The sequence below is a fragment of the Rhineura floridana genome, chromosome 2 (genome assembly GCF_030035675.1).
Source record: "Rhineura floridana isolate rRhiFlo1 chromosome 2, rRhiFlo1.hap2, whole genome shotgun sequence".
Taxonomy (NCBI): Eukaryota; Metazoa; Chordata; class Lepidosauria; order Squamata; family Rhineuridae; genus Rhineura; species Rhineura floridana.
In genome coordinates, this window is record NC_084481.1 from 14,149,648 (window position 1) to 14,165,924 (window position 16,277).

A 16,277-nucleotide genomic window follows, 5' to 3' on the forward strand; every position below is an offset into this window, starting at 1 on the left:
CTCAAGATGCTGTTGTTAACCTTTAAAGTCCTAGTTTAGTTTAAGAGTTCTTCTGTGAAGGTCCTGCTTCAGGTTCTCTTACAGTATGAATTGCAGCAGTGTAGAAGAGACAAGGCCTTTTCAGTAGCACCAACGCCAAGACTAGGGACCTTCACTTGAGAGTGCTAGCTTTCCAACACCAGGTTGAGGGAGCTTAATTTCAGAGAGCTTCTCAGGCTCTCTGTGACTGAGGGGTTACCTCTGTTGTAACTACAGAGCAATCCTAATCCGAGCCAGAGAACAGGTGACTGCCACATCCCAAATCTGCTGCTTGCACTAGCCAGAGCAGAACATGGGTGGGGCTGTTTTCTTCTCATTTTTCATTGTGACAGCTCCAGAATGGTACAGCTGAGGGGCCCCAATGATAGGCTCCCTTGGCAGGAAGAAACCTACACACTATACACGTGGCAGCGGAGGGCAGGAGGGTAGGATTTCACTGTAGAAATAGTCTACTGCTAAAAATTTTATTCATTTTCAGCTACAGATTTCTTTTATCATTGTGTATTTCATTGGTTATCTATTTGGTTATTTATTTTATGTACTGTTTGTGACACTGGCTGTGGTAAGCACCTTGTGGAGCCAAAACCCAAAAAGTGGGATCTAAATATTTTAAAACAAAGAAAATAAAAACTGAAAACAAGCAGTAACTACATTCATACTACTAATACAAATACGAAACTGGGATTTCAAAGTCACTGTTTTTGCTTTGCTTGACACTCCTTTGGAGCTTCTGTTCTGTTCTCTTCCCACCTCCTCTTTTATGAGCTCTCACTTCTACTTTTCATTCTGCCAACTTGGTAGCTTTTGACATTCCCCTTTGGCAGAACTTTTCTATGAATATCGCACTATGGAAAAATGGCATGTTCAATTCTCCATGGAGGGACTTCACATTAAAAAAAAAAAAACTGGTCCTGAAGTCCAACTTGTTAATACTAAAAATGGTTATCCGTTGTGTTGTAGACACACACATCTGCACCACGCCTACTCAACAAACTTTCCAAATCTGAGACCAGACAATAAAAATGGTCAGTCCACATTCATTTTAAGATTAAATTGGTGTGGCTAGAACCAGTAATGATATCAAACCATTTCCTGGAAAGCTGAAATTTCCTATATTAACGTACAGGTTTGTACCACAGTAAAAGATCACATGTCAGTTTCAAATGCAGCCGCATGAAGAAGCATAAGCCACACTTAGATCAGCAGGTGGGGGTTGCTGAAATCCTGTGTTGGAGATCAAATGTCACACAATGTAATCTGCAGCTGGCAGTTTGATGCAATAAACAAATAATGCCTTTGTATGCCTCAGTGTAGTTTATGTCTCTCCTACCTGAGGAAGCTCTGCCATTAAATAATAGAAGCCTTTGTTCTCCTGTCCAAGTAAGGCACTGGCAGGCAGACGGGTATCTTCAAAAAATAGCTCCGCTGTATCCTAATTTTGAATATCACACAGAAAATAAAGTCACATGTTTGCCATCATCATTTTGCAGTTCTGTTTCTTATTCCTTATACTATCCTTCCCTTCTTATATACACAATTTATGTATTGTGTTAGGGTTCTACTGGAGGGGAGGAATAGGCTCAGAAGGGCTGCAAAGAGAAAACTGCTGATGAAAGTTATCACTTGCTACATCCCAATGTGTCTGCCCTGTTGATACCTGATGAATGGTAGGGTGGTCCCGATATTTAATATCAAACATGGGTAAAAGGAGGCAAATCTTATACCCTCCATTAACCCAGGTGATTTTCTCTCAGACTTGCTCACTTCCATTACTGCAGGGATGGGGAACCTCTGGCCTCTGGGCCAATCACGGTTCCCTAAGGGGTTCCAATTTGGCCCAGGGTTCCACATTCCCCAAACCATACTCACCTGCCTATCAATCAATGTCACTAGTGATTGCAGCTGGTAGGCTGGAGGATAGGGTTTCATCCTGACTTGGCTGCACAATCCTCATCAGAGAACAAGATTGCACAGACAAAGTAACAAGATTTAATCCATGTTCATCAGTTGAGCAGGGATTAAAGCCCTGTGCAAAAGCGCCCTTTGAAGTAGCTTGCATGCATGGGCTACTTCAAAGAGGCTTTTGCAAAGGCTTTAAGACAGCTCCTGCACTCCCATGTGCACAAATAGCAGTGCAGGGGCTGTCTTAAAGCCTTTTACAGGGCTCCCCTCCTCCCCCTTTCAGTACTCAATTGTGGAGATTTGAAAGGGAAGTGTGGGGAGACTTGGAAAGGCTTTTGCAAGTTTCCCCCTTTTCCCTTTAAGTCCCTGATCTCTCAAATTTAAGTCCCCGCCCAACTATCAAATTTGGCCCACAAAGCAGATCCTGATAAGGATCTAGTCCATGGAGCCAAAAAGGCTTCCCACTCCTGCATTACTGGAACTGGGTCGGGGGGTTAGAGAAAAGAAGTTTGGGCAACTGACCTAGGAGAGATAAGCTGTCCTCACTGATATACCACTTTTAATGTTAAGATCAGGTTCCTGCCCCACATCTCACTTTGCATGAATGAGGCAGACACATGACAAAGGTGGCTACTACCACCGCATCCAATTTGACAAATAGATTCTGGTAAGAGGGCTCCTTTGTGTGAAGTATGTCCCTGCAGCTGTCTTTCAAGTAAACTCAATCTTGTTATCCATTTTAGTCATAAATACATACACTTCTTAATTTATGTAAAATGTTTATATTCCTCAAGCTGCATTCACTCTTTGCAGAGACCACATACATCATTAAAGCAACTACTTGGGACTCCCACAACTCACCTGTGCTTTAAGCCCTATTTTCTCAAGCTTACGTCCTTTGATAAATCCTTTCATTCCATTTTCCACTAGAAAAAGGCTAATGCCATGAGCAGGGGAACGGGCCTCCCGGTTTGTAACAGCCACAACAATTACTAAATCACTCATCCAACCGTTAGTAATGAATACCTGCAATAAAGAAAAGTCGGGTATAAAAGCTGTGTATTATTGTTATTACTTCCTTTATCTTGGATACAGTGGCTCTGTTACAGTACTCCAAAGTAGCTATTTATTTTATTTATTTATTTAATTTCATTTATAAACCGCCCATAGCCAATGGCTCCCTGGGTGGTGTACAACATACAATAATACAATAAATGAACAAAATCACAGATAAAAATACAAATTCATAATAACACTAAATGATATTAGCATAGCTAAAACATTAAAACAGTAAAATACATAGAAATATATTAAAATGCCTGGGAGAATCGGAAGGTTTTAGCCTGGCGCCGAAAGGATGCCCTTTTGTACATAGCAATAATTTGCAAGTACGGTTCACAGGACCTTAAAAGTGTGGAAGAGAACCTATTACATCTTAGCTAGCCATTCCCCATTTTTAAGTGTCTGAATCTTCTTTGAACAAATTGTTGGTGCTGCGTTGTATCTTTTGGCTTTGATACTGGCATCCTTTCCTTCTGTGAATAAGAATTCAAAGTGATCTTTATTAAGCTAGACAACAAAAGAAATCCAAAAATAATCAAATCACATCCTTTGCCTTAAGGCAGGATACATGACAGATTATCCCACTGCCAAGTAATCCACACCATGAAGGAGCAAGACAGACAGACAGACAGAAAAAAGAGGTTTAAAATTCTTCTATTTTTTTAAAATAGCTGACAGTGAATTTAATGCTAGTTTAAACTAAACCTATGCAAACTATAGTTGTCATCCACTAAACACACTTACTAGGGCAGCCTCCCCCAATCTGGTGCCCTCCAGATGTTTTAGACTTCAACTCCCATCAGCCCGTCATGCAACCTGAGCATGATGCATGTTGTCGGCCAAAACGTTGGGAGAGCACCAGATGGGGAAGGCTCTACTAGGGAGTAAAGCTTCATGGAGGACAATGAGACTTAATTCTGAATCAAAGTATTTAGGATTACACTGAAAAGTCAACCATGCCAAAGAAGCCAACAGAACAGATTGCTCTAACCAATTTCAGCATTAACATAATCTTCCTCTCTTTTCTCAAATAAGGCAGTAAATGCTGTTACATTCTGAAAAAGCATTACAAGTTCATCTGATATGGTATTGTCTGATGAAAATGTTATCATATTTATAAACTATCCTTCCTTTAACTTGCTCAGGGTACTATACCTGGGGGGGGGGGCATAGGCTAAGAGTTGGTATTCCCTAATCTCCTCCCTGCCCCAAAACCTTATAAAAGAAGAGAAACAATTCCAACTAAAGTATCTAATAACAAAGCAACAGCAACTTGGCTACATGTGGCTGCCGTCCAATGTGACATTGTCCCTGAATCCTTAAACAATACACTCACCAGGAAAGAAATCCTTTTTTGCATGGATGTATTCAAGTTTTTATTTGCCTCCTTGATCCCTCACGGCAATTTCATACCAGGAAGGCCATTCTCCTGCCAACTCTTTTGAATTGTGAAATATTTGAGCATTAGTTACCCTGTGCAAACCAACTATGTTAGAGCACAAAAAGGCCAAATTCTTCAGATGATCTTTATATCTTTCCCACACAAAAGAAGTATAAAAAAGCACCTATTAAGTTGACTGAGTTTTAAAGTAGCCTTTGGCAGCATGAATTTTGAAAATGTAAGGCTGATAGCTTGGCACAGCTTCTTTGTGAAACTGTACAATGACAAGACCACAGTTGCCCATTTAGAAACTATTATCTCAAATGGCTGCTGGATGAATTCAGCAATGAATCCAGAACTAATCCTTTCTGTACATACCTTACTGCCATTTAGAATCCAGTCACTCCCATCCTTTTTTGCATATGTTCGCACACCCTGTAAATCACTAATAGGAAAATAGTTCTTAATAATACAGAAAAGATGCACAATATTTATTTTTAAATATTCCCAACATGAATAATGAGAACAGATAATAGAGAATCTATTATATATAAAGCAAGTTCCCCAACTGGTGACACAACCAATACAAAAAAGAAGAAAAAAAGGACCCAGGAGGTAGTAAGGCATATATAGGAGTAAATTGGTGTTAACGAGGGAAGTGAACAAATTTAGACCCTATTCCAATGGTGGGCCATTGCCATTCACTCCTGTGGAGAGAAAAAAATTACAGCACTGCCTTTGTGGACAGTGTTACAGTAAGGGCAAAACCTGCCCTCCATAAATAAACCCACTGTGTTAATGGGGCTTACTCTTAGGTAAGTGAGTACACATGCATAGGATTGCATAGTAAGAAAGTATTCCTAAGCCCACAGCCAGGAGCAGTGGGGCGGAATGGTGGCATCAAAGACCACATCCAAACCCTTGCTGGTTCATCATGCCAGTCAGGGCAAAATGTGGGAGTGGGCAGTTTGACTTTTTTTCCCCTGCAACAACTCTTGGCTGGCACAGATTGGGCCCTTCTCCAGGGAATGACCCAGCTTAGGATCCTGCAGATTTTTAGCCAACCCTGCTCCACCCACATGATGTACCATTTCAGAGCCCTATGCTGATCACTGCCAGAAGGACCACCACTGGTAGTAGCAGTCAATCCACTGTGTTTTCACAGCTGCAGCAGGGGCCTCTGCTGAGATAAGCAGACAGGGACATGTGCTACATCCTAACCTCCCCCAGCAGCCAGGATCAGGGGATTAGGATCATGGCATAATTAGCAACAACAAATTACAAAGCCTTATCCAAAAAGGAAAACAGGGTATCTGTACAAGAATCAAGGGAGTCAAGAGTATGTTAACATTTAATTTTCATGCAGAGTATTTACATCTAATTTTACTTCAGTAGCAAGTGATGTGTTTCTATTTTCTCCACTCCTGGAATAATAGCTTCCTGTTTACGTTTGTTTAATTTATTTTGCCTACTGCACTTCACATTTGGAATCATTGCCATATAATTCACTGTAATACTTACAATGTGTAGCACTTATAGAATGCTTTTAAAATGTTCACAGTTCTTCCTGCATACCCTCTCAGACAACCTTGTAAGGCAGCTCAGCATTATCTTCATATGAGGGGTAGAGGCTGACAGATGATGATTTGCCAATGGCCACTTAGTGAATTTGTGGCAGAGGAGAAATTAAAACTGGTTCCTTCCTGGTTCACAGTTCCATCTCTTGATCATTACTTTAGCTCTTTGAGCTAGCTAAGCAAGATTATTAAAGGATTTTGTTCTAACAAACATGCCCATCAATTTTACTTTATGCAGAACAGCAAACTCATTCAAAATCTTATAGTGTACATACATATGCATACTTTAATGGGACTTAAAATTCCAAGAAATTTTGCATACGACTGCAGTACTAAAACTATACTTAATAACTTTTTGGCTTACCTTCCAGCCCCAGGCTCTGTCATAGCTATTGCACCAATACATTTGCCTGCTGCCATTTCTGGAATGAACTTTTTAATCTGCTCTTTTGAACCGTAGTTTGCTATATATGGCATGACAATATCAGAGTGAAGGCTAAATCCTGGGCCTGTACAGTTAACATACATTCTGAAAAAGAAAAAAAAGAGGTAGAAATGTTCACAATGGTCTCAGGGTGAATTTTACATACATTCTTGAAACACAGAGAGAACTATCAAATTACTTCTATAACTCCATTGTTTTAGGTATCTAAAATTTTAGATACTTTAGGGGAATAACAAAGCAAGGGACTGAAATTATTTATTCAAAAGTATTCCAGAGAAGAAGTTAAATCACACAATAGTGAAACCTGCTGGCATTTTAAAAAGTCAGACAGACAATTATCCTTCCTCTCAACACACTGAAAGCAGGGCACTTTGACTCAAATATAGAGAATCAGAAGCCAGCAAACAAGGTGTGTCGCAACAGCCCTACTTTATCTCTGATAAACCTGCATCTGAACTGCATCACTTTAGACTACGGTTTGGGGATCATGAACAAATGGAAAATAGTGTGTCAGGTCAAGGATTCTAGCCTAGCCTTCTCCCTAACATGTTAACTTTCATACGGGGAAGGGATATATATCATTCAAGCACTCTGAAGCAGTACAGTCCAGACACAGATTTAACAGGAAGAGCCAACAGTAAAATACACAAGAGTACCATTAAATAATTTAAAAAACAAAACACATTCACAGCTGAGTCTACCATTCAGCATCAAATCAATCCCCAGCAAAGTCACAGAAAAGAGTCTACAGGCTGGTTCACATGGCGACTTAATGTGAAATTGGTGCTATTTGCATCCCCATTTAATTCGCAGGGTTCACATGACGTTGCAGGCAAGGCAAAGGTATGTCACTGCTTTCCCCATTAAATCTGTATTAAACCAATCCCCTGAAAATGCGAAAAATGAAGGAAAAACAGTTTCCGCTTCACTGCGTTCCTGCATGTGGGTGCTTTGTTCCCATGTTTTTTGCTGGGTACTCCCCTTTCTCCACCCACTAAGCTCTCCATGAATTTCGTTTTGTTTCCATTGGCTTCCACTTCCAGTCGCTCTAGCCTTCCTTTTCCCTGCTCTTTCCCGATGCCACAGAAGGCGCGCAGACACATACGTACTTAATTCAAAAAAGGGGGTTTTCTATAAAATTGCTGCAGGTACTTGTCCTGCTTTTCCACCTCGGCCAGGTATAGCGCCAGCTTCTCACTTTGCTCCGTCAGTGGACCTGGAAGGGGCTTTCCTGCTCAGCAACTTCCAGCTCAGCCCCTCGGCGGCAACTGCCATGGTCTAGGAGACAGCGGCGGGTGCCTGGCAGGCAGACCAAGGCTCAACAGTGATGCCTGGGTAACTGCTGGCTACAGCTGTCACCACCGCCTACATGGCCTAGCAGTGCTCACTGAAGCGGAGGCCGTGGTTGCTGGGCTCCTGCTGAAAGCCACGCTGGGCAGCCCCAGCAGCGCTGCCTCTGCCGCTCTCCAGCTGCAACAGGGGTTTTACTATTAATATTGCAGGAGGAAATGAAACTGACAGAAAAAAGTTTGCCCTGTCTATTGCACAGGCAAGCTCTTGGCTTCAGAGTGCAATTGACAAGAAACAATGAAACTGGGGGGGGGGGGAACGCTTCCCCTTCTCCATTAGCAATGTGGATACTTCAGCAGACTAAACATGTAAATTTGGGTGCGAGGCCACAAGGAAACAGGGATGCTAAACTTTTCCAGATGAACGTCAGTTGTGTGAATGGAAAACAGCAGATTGGAAGATGGGAAGTGTGAACCTTGCAAATCTATCACGATGCCAAAAGCTGCGTCTTTAATCTGAAGTTCAACCCCCAAGTGAATCAGCCCTACAACTCAACATGAGATCACTTCCTGGGAGAATAAAAGTGTTTTCAGTTACTGTCAAAAGAAGGCCCCAACAGCCCCAACTGTATCTCAGGAGGGAGGGCATTTCTTATCCCTGGGTCACCATCGCACAATGAGCTTCAACTATCAGCAGGACTATGACAATGGCCCCTCCAGAAGATCTTAGTACACATTTAGGGCTTTACATGTTTTAGAAGAAATTAAACTGGGCTCCTGCTGGGAAGAAGGGCAGGATATAAATCAAATAATAAATTAATAAATAAATAAATAAATGATAAAATATTGCTATCAGGATAGCATGGGGAGGGGGCAATAATAGTGTTTCAAAAAGAACACAATAGGAAATCAAGAGCAAAAAAGTACTTGACAATGAAAAAAGAGTTCTTTCACAGTTCATTTGGGACTTACTGCTCTTCCCAAACGATTGCTGCAGAGAAGAGATCCCCTCCAATGCCACCATGTTCTTCTGAAATATTGACACCCAGCAACCCCTGTTGTCCAGCTTTTTCCCAGAGTTCTCTGCTCACCTGTCCAGCTTTCTCCCACCTGCCAAAAAAAAAAGACTTGGGTGAAGTCAGTATCTAGGGAGTGAAAAGGTGACAATTTGCTCAATAAAAATGCAATGCTTTAAAGCAAAAACCTTTAGGAACAAGATAGTAAACAACCCCAAGAGTAGAAGATTATTTATATGAGTCTATGTGCACACATGTTCAGTCATGCACACACATTGTTAGCTAAAGAATAATTCACTAATAATATAAACATAATTTTAGTGTTGAGATGTATGATTTAAGCATAGGGGGGAAATCCCCCCCCAAACTGAAAAGTAAGAGTGAAAAAAGATAACAATGAAAATATAGGAGAAAAAGCACTCATAATTGAGCCTGCTTCAGATAATCAATTACATGCAGTTTCAGGCATACCTAAAGGGTCACCATATCTTCAAATGCTAAGCAAGCATGAAATGTGATGGTGCCAGAATGTTTTATCCTAACATAGCAGAGGTATTGACCATTTCTCCTGGACATCTAGCAGATAACAGAATGCCATAGGACTGAAATTATCTCTACAGCGTGCACTTTTGAAAGAAATGCAGAATGATGATACAAGCAGAGCAGTGGTATAGTGGCAAATTCAGAAGTGCAGGTTCCCTTCATGATAGTCACACCACGCCGCCTCACAGCCATACCCCCAGGATTTACTGTCTCTTCTGCAATTACAGAATTATAGAACCAGAATGAAACTGCTGTGTGCATAGGCTGCCCTCCTCCCCACGGCTCTCAAATCTCTCTCTCCAGGGCTAAAAACTGCCAGAAACCTTTTGATTTTAAGAATTCTGAAATGAAGCCAAGAGTGAGACTAGGATTTGGGAGACCAATGTACTTTGCTATGAAGTCACTTCTCATTTTACTGTAGCAGCCAATCAGCATGAAAGGAGAAGTATGTGTTAGCTACTGAGAACAGTCTTCTCAGTGACTGACTCACTTCCTTTCATACTGATTGGCTCCCATCAGCACAAAAGGTCAAGGAAGCATGTTATTAGCCAAGTGAGAAGACTCTTCTCAGTGGCAAACATGCTCCACTTTCATGCTGATTGCCTCATACATAGGGATTCTGCTCCCAATAAAGTAATGGGTCTATGATCCCCTGCAACCCTGGACTATGCCTCTGAGCAGAGGCTCAGGACAAGTGAACAGGTAAAGTGGAGCACTGAAAGCTAACACAATGGAAGACAGGAATAAAATCCAAAGGGACCTGGATAGACTAGAAAATTGGGCTGAAATTAATAAAATGAAATTCAGTAAAGACAAATGCAGGATTCTGCATTTAGGCCACAAAAACAAAATGCACGGGTACAGGATGGGAAATACCCGGCTTAGCAGTAGTGCGTGTGAGAAGGACCTTGGAATTGTAGTGGATCGCAAGTTGAACATGACCCAGCAGTGTGATGCTGCGGCAAAAAAGGCAAACTCGGTTTTGAGCTGCATAAACAGAGCTATAGTTTCCAGGTCGAGGGAAGTAATAGTCCCACTATGTTCTGCATTAGTCAGGCCTCATCTGGAATACTGCGTTCAGTTCTGGGTGCCTCATTTTAAGAAAGATATAGACAAGTTAGAGCGGGTTCAGAAGAGGGCAACGAGGATGATAGCTGGTATGGAGAACAAGTCTTATGAGGAAAGGTTGAAGGAACTTGGCATGTTCAGTCTGGTGAAGAGAAGGCTGAGGGGTGACATGATTGCACTCTTTAAGTACCTGAAGGGCTGTCACATAGAGGAGGGTACAGATTTGTTCTCTGCTGCCCCAGAGGGTAGGACTAGGTCTAATGGTTTTAAGTTACAGGAGCGTAGATTCAGAATGGACATTAGAAGGAACTTCTTGACAGTAAGGGCAGTTCGGCAATGGAACCGACTGCCTAGGGAGGTGGCAGGATCCCCTTCGCTGGATGTCTTCAAGCAGAGGCTGGACTGCTATCTGCGGGAGATGCTCTAGCTGTGGATTTCCTGCTGTGAGCAGGGGGTTGGACTCGATGGCCTACAAGGCCCCTTCCAACTCTATGATTCTATGATTCTAAAGCAGTTTAAAAGTATACAGCCTACCAGGACTTCCCATCCACTTGGCAGATTCCTCTAGATAAGCCCACGTAGCCTATAGACCAGCCTTACTCAACTAGTGGGCCACCAGATATTGTTGGACCACAATTCCCATCTTTCCTGACCACTGGCAATGCTGGCTGAGGCTGATGGGAGTTGTGGTCCAACAACATCTGGTGGCCCACTAGTTGGGAAAGGCTGCTATAGACTGTATAGCTCCAGAAGCCAGAGTTGGGAAACCTGTGGCCTTTCCAGATGGTGTTGAACTCTAGTTCCCATCAGCATGGCCAATTGTCAAGGAAAATAAGAGTTAGATTGCAGCAAATGCAGGAGGGCCACAGGTTCCTCACATTTGCCATGTAACGGAGTAGCCAACACAGGATCCAACAAGACACATAAGCACGTAGCTGTACATTCCAAAAAGGGCCCAGATTCTAACCACTGGGGAAACAGAATGTTGATTTTCTGAGTCTTTGTATCTCTATTACTGTCTAAAAACAAAAATTACAAAGCATTGTCTGTTGCCTGGGAACTGACATATCTACAAAGACTAGAAATATATTTTTCCTTTGCAGTCATAAAATCTGCAGGCATGCAGCCATTGCTATGAACATTTACTTAAAAGCAAGTTTCATTGTGTCCAATGAGCCTTACTCCCAGGTAAGAGAGCATAAGACTGCAGCCTTTATAAGCCATCTAGTAAATATTATAGCAAGCATGCTAAAATATTATCCACTGAGGTCAACTGTGGTTTAAACTACTTACAAATTAACAGTGCAGTCCCACTGAGTAAGTGGATACGGTATAGGACTGCAGCCTTTATTAACCTACTGTGTTTGTTTATTATTTATTTATCAAATTTATATTCCACCCTTCCTCCCAAGGGAGTATTACATGATCAAACCAAGGGCCAAACTAGATGTCATGTTAAATGCATGAATGCACTTAACACTGGAGAAACACTTTTAGCCATACAGAGACCCAACCAGGATTGCAGAGCATTGGGAGGGGGAGGGATGCAATCCTTTTATCCCATGCTATTGTCCCCGCAAAAATCCCAGTCTTGCAAAGTTGCTATTCGGTGTATTATGTTTCTTTTCATTTCGTTCCAAGATCCTGAACAGCCTATTAAAATTCATTCCAGATGTATATTTTTTTCCCCATGTTTTTTGATTTTTTTATTTTGTATTTTGTGATTTTATTTATTTTATTTTTTGGCCCATATTTCCCGAGGGCTGGCACTGACCGTTTAGTCTTACTTCCCCTGGTGCCTTGGTTTTTACACCGGGAGTCATAGTACAGCTTTGGAGTTGATGGCTCAATTTCTAAGCCATCAAGAATAATTGGAGGGGCCCTAGATTGTATTGCTTGTCGAGCGAGCTTTTCGCTATAGATGTTACTCTTCACCTTTAAGTGGGATGTTACGAGGTCTGTTAAGATTGTAAGGATCTCCTTACACTCTGAAAGAAACATTTTAATGTGGTCAATGTTGCCTGCCCACCCAGTAAATAAGCTCTGGATCAGTTCGTGTTGATTGCAGAGCAGTTGATGGTCAATATCCTTATTACTACTTCTTTGTGTGGAATAGGGTGGGGGAGATGCATTTGAGTCGCCCTTCCTGGGGCTGATGGGAGGATGGGGTGAGTTCCACATTTTGAGTGTTTGCTGAGGCGTAAATTTTGTAATCCCTTCTCCCACAGTTGCCAACTCTTCTGCTATGCTTTGCCTGTCCTCATCCTGCAAGGGCCAATTAAAGTTCCTTGACTTGCACGACAAACCTAGGGACCAGTCTAGGGAGACAGACTCAGCTGTTGCCGCTGCGGGGTCACAATTCGCAGCTTCTTGTTGCTTGAAGGCCAGGAATTCAGTAATTTTTGGTTGGCGTTGGGCCTTAACAGCAACTGAGACATCTTCTGTCACTGGAACCAGCCCCAGGTGCTTATAATTCTCCCTGGTATAAACCATTGGTTAAGCAGGGTTATTTCAGAGCCTAGAGAGATGATGTTTGTTTAATCGGGGATGGTGTGAGAGAAAATGGAAGGCTTCCTCCCCTGTTAGTCTTGGAGGGAGTATCTTCCCTCACACTCATATAAAATTACAGATGTTATTAATGGCAAGTTAACTCAACTTCTATTCGTCTTTTAGCAGGATAAAAGGAAGGGGGAGGCGATAACTTAGCTAATATCTTGTTGTTTTCTGCTTCTCTTGCAGTGTATTTTAAGCACAGCAGAGACGGGTGGAGGAATCAAGGTCATCGGCAGCCAGAGCGTTAGAAGTTCAATAAAATAGAAGGCTCTCTCAAACTCCCACTCCCAGTGAAGTGGGCTAGAAGTTATAAGTTGCAGAGTCCAAATAAAAGAGAATGAAATAGATAGAATAAACAATAAAAAAGGGAGGTAAGCTGCAACACTTAAGTATACACTCCTATCCACAGCGCCATCTTTTTCCCCACAGTCTTGCAAAGTTGCTATTAGCTCTGAGAGGGAAACTTCTATTGGCACCACAAACAGCTTCTCTCCTAGAAGAAGTTGGCATGTCATTTAACGTCACTTCTAACAGAAGGGGAAAATGGAACAAACTCCAGTTAACAAACAGGCAACACCACAACATTTGCAATGTTTAACTTACTCTCCATGATATGGAACCACAGCTTCCTGGAAGAATTTTCTCACACTTTCCCGAAAGATGTCATGATCTGAAGAGAAGATCCTCCGAGTTCCAATGTCCATTAACGTTTTAGCAGAGGAGGTTTCAAGACGTGCCAGATCATGGTTTTCTGTTTGAATATACCTTTAAAATTAAATAAAATTAAATAGAGTACCTGTAAGAAAAATATCACATTTATACTGTACTGGTTTCTAAACAAAACACTTATCACAATCAAGCTATAGCTGGTAGAACGTGGGCAGAACTAGAAGTTATAGAAACAACTGCCACTGAAAATGGCAACCACGTATAGAACACCACCCTTTCCCTTCTGTAAAATTCAGCACAAGAATCTTCCCCAACCTGGTGCTCTCCAGATGCATTGGAATACAATTCACATCATCCCTAACTATTAGACTATTAGCCATACTGGCTAGGTCTGATGAGAGTCCAACTTTCTCATCATGTATTATATACCAAGTGTTTCCTTAGTAGCAGCCTATTCCATCAAATGGGAGCTGGGAAATGTTCGGCATAACGATACCAGGGCACAAAGTACATTCCACTAAATGTTACAAGGCAAGGGAGGAGAATAGTTGCTCTTTTCAGTGGCACCACATGTTCTTTGTAACGTCTACATTGTGCTCTGCAGAAATCTAAGCTATTTCAAAGCTAATTTATATGACTACAAGCTGAACTGTCAGTGTGCAAACCATTACACTTTGAATCACAGTTGAACCCAAACCCCAAACTATTCTGGTTCACTTTGAATTTAAACTGATAAAGGTTTGGTATTTAGATCAACATTCCCCTAGAACCAGTTGAGTTCCCTTACATTTGGGAAAACTTAATGCTATTCACTAATAGGCAAAAAACCTTGCGGTTTAAGAATGTACCTATAGCCCACAGATATTTCTACCAACTTTAAAAAGCAGGGAAATTGGGAAGCTATAGTGAATGCACCAGGGGAGCAGGAGACCTGAACTCCTCTCTGAGATATTGTACTGCCCTACAAAGTTGTCAAAATGCAAACACAATTTGGGTTGGTCTTTCACAGTCCAATCCACTTGCTGTGTAGCTTGGAAGAATTTGGTAACATGTGAGCATATGGTGAGTGGTGGCAACACCTGCCATCTCCAAAGATGGAGAATTATATTTTTGTATGTTTGTTGGTGTTCTTCTTACTTTGCTTCTTTCCTGTGTTACTAATGTTTCTACAGAGAATCTAAACTAGAAGATTTTATTTCCCTCATTATTCATCCTAGAAATCTGTGTCAAATTTATTTTTATTAATTTCAAAGCCTTTTTATTGGTCAATGCATATGATGGTGAAGATAGCCTTTTTTGTTTCCAAGTGGAGGTTATGGTCTATTTCTATTTTGGGTGCATTAACAGTTGGACCTGAAACTGCAGTATAATGTAAAATCAGACTGATTACAATATGCTGCTACTTCAGCAATGACTCTAGTTGTTGGAAAAAAGAGGATGCATGTTTTCAGCCTGCTATGTTTAAACCACTTTATTTAAGGCAAGGTGTTCACAATCAATTGAAAACATAGAGCACACATAGAATTTTGCTAGAATATATTTCACCTCCCACTGTTTTATCTTGTGCAAACTGAGACACTTCTGAGGTCCACTGGAGACTATTTTGCAGAAGTCAGTGCCATTATTCCACAATTATGTTTGGAGTTTTTTTAGTATAAATTTTGCAAAGTGTTGCTGTACTTCACATATTCATAGAAACAAAAGCAAAAGAAAATGATTTCCTATAGAGAACTTCACTAAAATTGCAAAGTAAATCAGACATATTTAAAATGACCATCTGAACTATATCAACTGTCTTAATAATGTTGCTTCCTCCCAGCTAAAACAAGATCAGCACAGGACATATCTTCTTTCTATTATTTGGGCTGATTACAGGTGTTGCCACCACTCACCATATGCTCAGAGGCACATGTTACCAAATTCTTCCAAGCTACACAGCAAGTGGATTGGACCAACCCAAATTGTGTTTGCATTTTGACAACTTTGTAGGGCAGTACAATATCTCAGAAAGGAGTTCAGGTCTCCTGCTCCCCTGGTGCATTCACTATAGCTGCCCAATTTCCCTGCTTTGTAAAGTTTGGTAGAAATATCTGTGGGCTATAGGTACATTCTTAAACCGCAAGGTTTTTTGCCTATTAGTGAATTTCCCTGCTTTTTAATCCGGGAGGTAAGAAATGGGATCCTGTCCAAGTTTGCTGAGAATGGATTGATCATTTGCATGTTTATTGAGAAGTGGGATTTACACACACACACCAGGCAATCACGCTTAGGATAGGTGAAATTGAGCACAGGGGATGGGGAAGGGAGGAGGGGGAGGAGGGAGGGGTGGAAAGGCAGAGGGGAGGACTGGGATGGGAGCAGGCAGGAGGGGGAGAGGAGAAGAAGGACAGATGTGGTCGTTTGCATGTTTATTGAGTTCAGTGGGATTTACTCCCATGCAATCATGCTCAGGATAGGTAAAACTGACTGGGGGGGGAGGGACGGAGGGCTGGAGTGGGCAGGGAAGGCAGAAGAAGGAAGAGGGGAGGGGAGGAGGAAGGGAGAGGAAAGGAGAAGGAGGGAAAAGGAAGGTCTGATCATTTGTATGATTACTGAGTTGAATCGGATATACTCCTATGCAATCATGATTAGGATAGGTAAAACTGACCAGGCTGGGCCTGCCAACCAAGACGTCTTCTGTATCTTTCACAGTTGGGCAGGGGGAAGGGACAATTCTACCTTGTGGTTTTTCCC

General features: G+C 41.7%; 1 protein-coding gene across 3 annotated transcripts in view; it reads right to left on the reverse strand.

Annotated features, from left to right (window-relative positions):
• Positions 1–16,277, reverse strand: part of ACADL (acyl-CoA dehydrogenase long chain) — a 56,893-nt gene that overhangs the window by 17,519 nt on the left and 23,097 nt on the right. For all 3 annotated transcript variants that reach the window (XM_061607876.1, XM_061607875.1, XM_061607874.1), the window contains exons 2-7: positions 13,479–13,640; positions 8,668–8,805; positions 6,326–6,490; positions 4,763–4,829; positions 2,803–2,967; positions 1,370–1,471 (exon numbers count right to left, since the gene is read on the reverse strand). In XM_061607876.1, coding sequence (XP_061463860.1) covers positions 1,370–1,471; positions 2,803–2,967; positions 4,763–4,829; positions 6,326–6,490; positions 8,668–8,805; positions 13,479–13,579 — 738 coding nt within the window. In that variant the 5' untranslated portion in view covers positions 13,580–13,640. The remainder of the gene's footprint in view (positions 1–1,369; positions 1,472–2,802; positions 2,968–4,762; positions 4,830–6,325; positions 6,491–8,667; positions 8,806–13,478; positions 13,641–16,277) is intronic.